The 8,872-nt window shown below is 59.8% G+C and overlaps 1 protein-coding gene across 11 annotated transcripts; it reads right to left on the bottom strand.

Moving 5' to 3' along the window:
• Nucleotides 1-121: 121 nt before the first annotated feature.
• Mbd6 (methyl-CpG binding domain protein 6) lies at nucleotides 122-8,838 on the bottom strand. Of its 11 annotated transcripts, XR_007974643.1 has the most exons (15): nucleotides 6,873-7,138; nucleotides 5,788-5,851; nucleotides 5,566-5,702; nucleotides 5,238-5,340; nucleotides 4,966-5,128; nucleotides 3,698-4,747; nucleotides 2,850-3,508; nucleotides 2,537-2,690; nucleotides 2,244-2,416; nucleotides 1,724-2,140; nucleotides 1,586-1,638; nucleotides 1,206-1,269; nucleotides 899-1,069; nucleotides 575-636; nucleotides 122-476 (listed from the first exon to the last, which is right to left on the bottom strand). XR_007974643.1 is itself a non-coding variant. In XM_052165456.1 (13 exons), the coding sequence occupies exons 3-13, from the start codon at nucleotides 5,676-5,678 to the stop codon at nucleotides 995-997; spliced, it is 3,024 nt and encodes a 1,007-aa protein (XP_052021416.1). In that variant the 5' UTR covers nucleotides 5,679-5,702; nucleotides 5,788-5,851; nucleotides 8,746-8,838; the 3' UTR covers nucleotides 122-994. The 11 variants fall into 11 exon arrangements, 8 of the variants coding, with proteins under 8 accessions (XP_052021416.1, XP_052021412.1, XP_052021418.1 ...); XR_007974642.1 differs by having other exon boundaries at nucleotides 575-1,069; XR_007974641.1 differs by having other exon boundaries at nucleotides 122-636.
• Between the last annotated feature and the right edge of the window lie 34 nt (nucleotides 8,839-8,872).

Below are 8,872 nucleotides of genomic sequence, written 5' to 3'. Positions count from 1 at the left end.
TTGAAGAGGCAGCATTGACAGACGCACATAGCCTAACGGTCTAGGTCATGCTCTTATGAGACTATTGCAGTTGTAATCTGTTCTTACCAAAGAACTAAATAAAAGAGTACAGAGCCAGAACCAGAGTTTCAAAATATTCTCATCTGTTAAATTAAGAGTGTCTCCCATAGAAAAGCAGTGGAGGCCCCACAGGGCAAGTACAAAACAGAATTAAAACTCCCAAGGGTCTTGTCTTTACAAAAAAAGGCAGGAGGCAGCCCCTGGACAGCTGTCATGCTGGCCGCTCCGGTTGGACCACGCTGCATAGTCCTCAGTGGCATCATCACAACGTCTCTGAGCGTGCGTTCGATGGGGAGAAGGGCCAGTGTAGTGTATGGGAGGAGGAGAGATCCAGTCCTCTTGGCCCCCTTGTCATATCCCAGAGGAGAGCAGAGGGAACCTGGCTACACTTTGAAATGAGGCTATGTGTTTCAATCCTGGGGACAGGGATAAGAGGGGTCTGTGCTTTGAGCAACCTGAGCCAGAGGCAGAGGGGCTGGAGGGCGGGAGATGCGTGGTTCTTATTGCTCTGTACCTTTCTGGGAAGGAGGGCAGCAGCCAACAGTAGCTCACAGGTTTGTAAACTGAGCCTGCTGGCTTTAAGAAGGGAGGCAATGAAGTCGAATTAAATATAAAAGAGTCATTTGTGCAAAAATAACTTAAACAAATAAAAGACCTGGGGAAGGGGTGTTCCCCCTAGCGCCTGATGGGGAGAGGGCCATATACCACCCCCCCAGGCCTCTTCAGTGACATGGCTTTGGGGGGGAGGGGGAGCTTCCCTACCCCCTGCAATGGCTCAGGATGGGATTTGTAGGGGAAGGGGTTGCGTTTGTGCTCTGAGTGGGGAGTAGTGCCCCACCCACTGTCCACAGGTGCACGTGGCTGGCAGGGACTCCCAAGGCTCAGCACTCAGCTCTCCCCAGTCAGGGTCAGATTCCAGCTCCAGGTATGGCTGCTATGGGGCCAGTTTCCTCCTCTTATTTTTGGCAGGACGTCCAGGGCGGGCCCGGGGAGGCAGAGGGACAGCCGCCTGTACAAGAGAAGTGGACAGACGTGATCAGTTAGCTAAGGTAACAGGAGTCTTGCTCCCCACCACGCTAGCCTGCCATCCTTGGCTGGCCTCCTCTTATGCCTCTAACCCCCACAGCCATCCAAAGCACACTTACTCGGGTTGTAGGACTGGGTTCCAGGGTCACGTCCTGGCGGGAGCTGCTGCTGTTCCGGGCAGGGCTGCAATAAGGGCACAGGTGATCAGGGGCAGCTCCCACGCACCAGGTGAATTTCAGAAGGCTGGGTGAGAGACTTTCTACATTTGGATAGTAAAGGCACAATGTCCTTATTCATATTCACGTATCTGCCATTTTTGAAAAGCAAGCCACTATTTGGGGCCAGGGGAGGGGTATATATGGTTCAGTGGTACAACACTTGGCTTAACATGCACAGGTCCTGGGTTTGATCCCCAATACCACAGAAACACACAGGACACTATGTGGACACTTCTCTAGTCCCAACAAATAGGTGGCACAGGGCTGGGCCTCACACTCACTTGTATTTTCTCCTCCGGCCACGACGAGACTTTCTGACTATCCCCGGGGGCACCTGAGGAAAGATGGACAGTGTGTGTGGAAAAGGGAGACACGTGCACTTGAGCCCAGCGCCTGAACCTTACATTATGACACCTTACCTTAAGATCCTCAGAATGGGGCCCAGGAAGGGGTGGATCCTTGGGCTCAGCACCCCCTTCAGCTAGCTCCCCATTATGCTGCCAGTGGTGAGTCCTTCTTGGGGACCGTTCCATTTGTCCATTGAAGCCACCACGTGTTCCCCATTTGAGTGCTAGCCGGCCCGGCTCTCGGCGGCTGCCCGGCTTTCGGCCTCGGCCTGGCCTGGTCTCACCGTTAATGCCCCTAAGTCCCCCTCCTCCCCTCCGGCCCCGTTTTCCTGACCCCCTCCCAGTGAGCAGCTCGGGGACTGGGGGGTCAGGAGAACCATGGGGTGGGGCTAAGGCACTGAGGGGAGGCCGGGCTGGCTCCGGTTCAAGGGCTGAGGCGGGGCTCTCAGGAGGCAGACAGGGGGCGTCTGGCTGCTCTGGAGGGATCTGCTGGAAAAAAAACGTCTCTATTTCAACAACAGTCCTCTGTACTCAAAGACCTTCCCAGGTTTAGGAAAGACTCTTCCTGACAGAGACCTATCCACGTGCTTACCTGGAGACTCTGTAGTAGGCAGGCTAGGGGACTAGAAGCCTCTGACAGGGCAGGAGGTGCTGTCCCCCCAGGGAGGAGCTGCAGTCCTAACTGGCTGGAAAGAAGAGGGCCAGGAGGCTGCAACAGGCTGGGGAGGGTCCCAGGGCTGCCGGTCAGTGAAGACAGATCACCTGCTGAGAAAGTCCAGTCAGGGCCTCTCCCTCCACAGACTGAGCTGACCCACCCTCTTCAGGTTTACCCAATGGTCAGAAGAAACTCTTCCCAGTTCTGACTGCTTGTCTCATGCCACTTACCCAGCAGGCTGGCACTCAGCAGAGGGCTAAGAAGGTGGGGGGGTCTCCCTGAGTTGGAGGGGGCCTTGCCCAGAGAGGAGGCCCCCGGGTCAGTAGTTGCCGTGGTGACACTGGAGGTAGGTGGTCCAGGTTGGGGGTCACTCAGGACACAGGGCTGAGAAGAAGAATGGTTATAGTGTGTCAAGTGTCTGACAAAGACTGGGTGAAGCAGCCATGTTCCCTGCTTATACCCACCCTACCCCAGCCACGCCTGCGTCTTCCCCAGAGAAGAGCCCATCCTGATTGAGCTCTTATTTTGCCCCACCAGCCTTACCTGGGGGGGTGTCCCCGAGGGGGGATCCAGGCTGGCAGCCAGCAGCGCAGAATTTAAAGCTATGAGGGTGGGTGGGGCTGAAAGTGGGGGGAATAGTAGGGGGGGCAGGTCTCCCAAACCTGAAAATGGCTCCCCATTTGGACCCCCAGCTCCCTCTGCAGATCCTTCCCCATCCCCAGCTGTGGGGCCCAGGGCCAACAGGGGCAGAAAAGAGGCAAGGAGGTTGCTAGGGGGTGCGGAAGGAGGGGGGAGGAGGTCGGAAGGGGGTGGTGAAAGGAGAGAAGCCACCAAGAGTGAAGGCCCTTCGGGCTCGCCTGGGGCTAAGGGAGGGCCAGGTCCCCCTGGTGGGGGCAGCAGGGGTTCGGGAGGAGGCTGTCCCCCCCCAGCCAGCACACCAAATAAACTGTGGCTAAGTAATGGAGAAGGTGGAGGCTGTCCCAGACTCAGAGGGAGAGGCAAGGCCCCCAGCATCCCCGGGAAGCCAGCTCCACTGAGAGCCAGGCCCTGCTCAGGGCTGGGGAAAGGGAAAGCCTCCCCACCAGCCAGGGGCGGCAGAGGGCAGGCTGGGCCTGCCCCCACCCCCAGCCCATCAGATGGGCTTTGAAGCGCAGGGCTGGGGACTACGGGGGCTTTGGAGGCAGCTGGTGGGGCAGGGGCACCTGTAAAAGAAAACAGATCCAGTTCCAGGAAAGTCCTCTTACTGGTATCCACAGAACCCGACCTCTGACACAAACCCCAAAACCCACCAGAGTCCTCTCTAAACTCCCTCCCACTGCGACCGCCCCCCCATGCCCCCCCCCCCCCGTGTGCCCCGGATGGCTGCAGGGCTCAGCTCCGGAACACCATACCTGGCACACTGCTGAGGCTGCCACTGGTGGTCCCAGGCAGAGAGGGCTGAATGGGGTGCCTGGGCTGGGGAGAGCTCCCTGAGGAGAGGGCTGGGGGAGGAGGAAGGTGTGCATCTGACCCCAAAAGGTTAAAGCTTCCATCCGAGTGGGAAGGGCCAGGGGTGGGGAGTCCCAGTAGGGACAGCACAGAGGGGAGAATAGGCTGGGATGGCTCTGGGAGAGAAAAGGGCTGAGGGACAGGAGCAGGGGCCCGAGGACGGCTCCGTCTAGGGGTCTGAGGGCCTCCCCCTTCTAGCAACCGCAAGACAGTTGGGGGGCGACGAGGACGCCGCTGAGAGGGACGGGGTGATGCATGGGAAGCTGAGGGTGTCTGGGCACGGGGCCGCCGGCCCTGTAAAGTGCTGGGAGGGGGCAGCGGGGGCTGCTGGGCCTTGGCTGCTGCAGAGAGCAGGCTGCTAGCAAGGAATGGGGGTGCCCCAGGCCCCTCCACTGTGGGGGCCCCTCCCAAGGACCCCAGGACCAAGGGCAGGTGCATAGTGGCTGAAGACACTGGTGGCTGAATGGCAGGACCAGGGGGGCCAGGGGGACCAGGGAGATTATTGCTTGGGGGCAGGGGAGGAGGTGTTAAGGCATCACTACAGTGGAAGAGAGGAGAGTCTGAAGGTGGCGAAGAGGAGGCGTGAGGGGCTGGAGGAGAGCCCAGGTCAGAGGGCACCAGGTTGGATCGGAGGGAAGCGCCCCAGTTGTAGGAGGGGGCATTGAGGCTGATAGCAGGTGGAGGAGGTGGGGCTGGAGAGGGAGCATTGCCTCTGGGGAGGAAACAAGGGCTGCTGCTGCCTGCAGAGGGAACTGGATCAGGAAGCCGGGGCGGTGGGAAGAGCCCTGCAGGGCCTGTCAGAGGGGGGAAGGCCTGGGAAACTGAGGGTGGGTCTTGGGGAATGGAGCCTGGACCCCCGTTAAGTGGAGTTGTAGGAGGAACTCGACAAGGAGGGCGGATAGAGGGGGGCCCTGGGGACACAGTGTGGAACATTTGGGGGCTTGCTCCCTCTCCTGCAATAAAGGAGAAGTGAAGGGTCAGTGTGGGTCCCTGCTGCCATGAATGCTATCTTCTCCAGTCCCAACTCCCACAAGTCACAGCCATGCCCTTCTCACCAAGCTGTTCCACACCCACCCCACCCTGGGCCTGCCTTCTCAGACCGCTTCCCCACCATCCACCTTCCAGGCCCCAGGCTTCCCCCATTTTTCTCTAAAGTGGCAAAAAAACTCACCAGGAGAAGAGTGTGAGCAGGTGGTCTCCATGCTGCGGTACAGAGTTGCCATGGCAACAGCTTTCCGCCTGTGGTTGCACAGCTTGGTCATGTCCTCCTCTGATGCAGGCCCCACCCCAGCCCCACCCGGGGTCACCGGGGCCAGAGGGTCAAAGTTGAAAACCTGTAAGGTAGAATGCATGGACGGGACAGTGAGAGGGTGGGATCTCAAGAAGGCATGGTGACCGGCGATTGCTAATGCATGGAGTCTCTGTCACCCCCACAGCTCTGACCTTGGGTACATTGAGTGGACACTCCAGACCGCACTTGCAGGTCCCATCGCTGAGGAGGTAGCTACGGGTTTGCTCCAAGGAAGACAGCTCTGTGCCACTTGGGCTGGGAAAGAACAGGGCCACAGGTACAGGGTTAATTTCAGGCAACCTGGAGCTACTTCCTAAAGGACAGTTACATGCTTTCCTGGGAGGGCCAGGCCTGAGGTAAAGGACGTGGGAAGACACGAAGAGTGCCTGGACCCAGAACCCAGAGATAAAGAGAGCAACAAGGTGCCAGAAACCAAGGCTCCGTGAGGGAGGCGAGGGCTGAGACTCTGGAAAGCTGTACCTGACGTAGTACACAGCACCGTCTCGCACACAGCGATGCCACCCGACGGGGACAGCCGTGGCCGCAGGGCCCCCAGCTCTGTCTGCTGCACTGCTCTCATTGCCCCCATTCATTGTGTGTGATCAGCTCCCGTGTGCCTGACAACACAGACATCCATGTGGGCACTAACGGTTACACTGGCTGGGTACCTGAGGGACAGTTCTGTCACACCGCCAAGGCTACCTGAACATCTCTGCAAACATCGTGGGATCCAGTCTAAAGCCGGGGCCACCAGCTTAGCCCACACCTGCAACACAAGGACAGAGAAGGGCCTCTCAATCTACCTAACTCAAGAAACCCCACAGCCCAGAGCACTCAAGGAAAGGCCCCAAACCAACATGACGTAGTGCCTGCAAGGACCTCAGGGATCTGCTGGCCATGTCCACAACTGTCCCCTCCAAGCCCAGTCCCTAGAGACCAGAGGAGTTCAGCACCTCAACTCCCAAGGACCACAAAACCATCCCCTAATTTCTTGACATATGAAGGCCTAGTTCCCTTTGTCTAGGCACAGAAGACTTCAACAAGGAGTGTGGGCAAACTCCCATAATGCCAGGCCAATAGGAAGTTTCCCAGTGTCTGGCCACTGCTGTCCCCTCCCCCAGGAAGATCATATAAAAAGTACAAATTGCCCCACAGGTCACCAAGCAATTGCTCAACTGCCTGGCAGGGTGGTACCAGCTGAAATCCCCCCATGCCCACTCCATCCAACAATCTCGGATCTAATTCATTTGGACCTCCAGAGAGGCTGGAACCAGAGCTCTGTCTTCCTCCAGGATCCTGAGAAGCTCCTGGTCCTCTCAAGCCGACGAAAGGGGGATTCATAAATCCCCCACTGGCTTCCAATTAACAACAAGACGCATTCCCTGACATGTAGGGACGGCCCTTAGACCTGCAAGTACCCTTCACCAACCTCACCATCGCTCCCGCCGCACACTGACGGCTTCCAAACTTTCCCTCTCATAACAAGGCGCCCTGTCACCCAGACTGCTTCCTTCAGCCTGGGGAGGAGGGGAAGGCAGGCGCACGAAGTAGGAAGGAACTTGGGGAGAGGGCGGGTGGAGGGTGGGCGAAGCACTGAAGGGAGGGAGGTCAGGAAGGCAGAAGTCAGGCACTGAGGGGGAGAGGCGGCGGGGGCAGGTGAGGGTGCGGGGCTGTGGATGGGGCCGGGGAAAGGGGCCGAAAGGACGCGGAGGGGGCAGAGGGTAGGGACAGAAGGGGAGGAGAGAGAAGAGAGGGGGAGGGGCGGGGGGGCCGGGCCCCGCACTCACCGCGGCCCATGGTTCGGCTGGCCCCGCCCTGCGCAGTCGCGGCCCAGAGGGTGAGTGGGAGGGGGTGGGAGGTGGGTCGGTGGAGCCCGAGCCTCCGGTACGGCCCCGACCGGTGTTAGCAGGAAGCGCCGCCGCCGCCGCCGCCGCCGCCGCCGCCGCGGATCACCGAGCGGCCTCCCGCGCATGCGCCATAGGGGCCAGGGGCAGCCCTGGGGATTCCGTTCCCAGAAGGCACCGCGCAGGCTGCTACCGCCGCCGCCGTCGCCGCCGCCGCCACCGCCGCAGCCGCCGCCGCCGCCGCCGCTGCCCGGACGGGAGAGGGGCGGGGCCGGGCCCCCGCCCAGCGGATAGCAGCGAGCCAACAGGAGGGGACGCAGTGCGCATGCGGGAGCGCGCCTACCCCTCCCCCACAACCCCCCATTAATCCCCAAGAGAACAAACACCCCACGCGGCCCCCCCCACCCGCCCTCCGCGGAAGGATCTGGGCCTCTTCCCAGGCCACTGGTGTCCAATCCCCATCCTCCCTCGGGAGGGGCCCCTTCCGAAGCCACAATCTGTTGGGGGAGTCAGGAATGTCAGGTCCGGGAGGGGCCAGCCCTAAAAGATGAAAGTCGCGACTTGCCCTGCCCCGCCCCAAAGGCTTCCCGGGTAGTGTGCAGAGACTTGACCCGCCTCTCCAGGTCAACATGTCACAACACGACCTCAGCCTGTCAAGTCACATGACCTCTGCCTGTCACTGACAACCTGGTCTGTCTTCAGGCCAAGAGAGACCATCTGGTTCAGCCCACCCCCCACCTCTACGAACAGAAGGGGAAATGAAGGTCTGGAGCGAAGGAGCAGTCTGGCCAAGGACCTGTCACCGTCGCACCGTCCAATAGCAACCGGTCTTGGTTCAGTTTCTACTTAGACAAACTCTGGCGTGGCCCTCTGAGCCTACGACAGACTATGTAATAGGCCACCACATGGCCTCTGGTTTGCACGGCACACACAAAAAAATACGTTTTGCAAGATGTTTTTTACTTTTACTCAAGTTTTCTCTACAGTGCTTTTTTTAAAAATTTTTATCGTTCTTTAATATACAAATGAGTAAGGTAGGATCCTCGGACAAATTAAACAAGAATCTGCTTTCCCTCGGATGACCCAGTCGCGGGCAACCATGCGTTCAAGTGCACGCACGTCCCAGTCTCTACTGTAGGTCGTGAACCCAGACAGCTAGAGGCAAGAGGCCGGCTCCTCGGCGGGCAGTCGCTGGACGCGCTGTCCCGGAGGAGGGGAAGGGTGGGTCCCGGGCTTGGCGAAGGGCACAGGCGCGTCACACAAAGCAGGGTGGGATAAGGAGGAGGCCGCGGGCTGCACACGAACTTGGGTTCTGGCCCGCAGTGCACGATTCAGAGACAAACGTTAAGGGCGCCCTTCTGCGAGAAGCGGGTGACTACCAGGGAGAGGCCAGCGCCTCACTCAGTCTTTGGGGCGCATTAGAAGGCTAAAGACTCGACCAGATGTCACTCCAGGTGAACAAACTGGAAACTTTAAAGAGGGTTCAAGAGCCTCGGTGGGTGCCCATTGGCTGGGAGGGGCCGGGGAATGGGAGTCTTTTATGGAGGTAAGGAGGTGGGCAGACAAGTTCAGGAAGGACAGCCGTTGGGGCCGTTGGACACTGGGAGCTGGCGCTCCGCCCTCTTTCCTCTCCCCCTCCCTTCACCCCCGCCCGCCCGCACCTCCCACCCGCACCTCCCACCTCCATCGATGTCCCCTGCGCGTGCGCGCGCGGACACCGGTTGCCAAACATTGCATCATCCCTCCCCTTCGCCGCCCCCCCTTCATCCCCTCCCTGTCGCACTCTCCTCCCCGCGCGCGCGCATGACTCACTCACCCTCTCCGCGAAGCCTCGTGACCCGAAGTCACTTCCGGGTCCGAGACAACGTAGACTCCCGAGCCAGAGGGCACGATGGGGGCGGGGCCACGGGACTCCTGACTGGCGGACGCGAGGGGCGAGGCGG

This window comes from Apodemus sylvaticus, chromosome 20 (genome assembly GCF_947179515.1).
Source record: "Apodemus sylvaticus chromosome 20, mApoSyl1.1, whole genome shotgun sequence".
NCBI classification, from domain to species: Eukaryota; Metazoa; Chordata; class Mammalia; order Rodentia; family Muridae; genus Apodemus; species Apodemus sylvaticus.
This window is presented reverse-complemented; position numbering and strand designations above follow the sequence as displayed.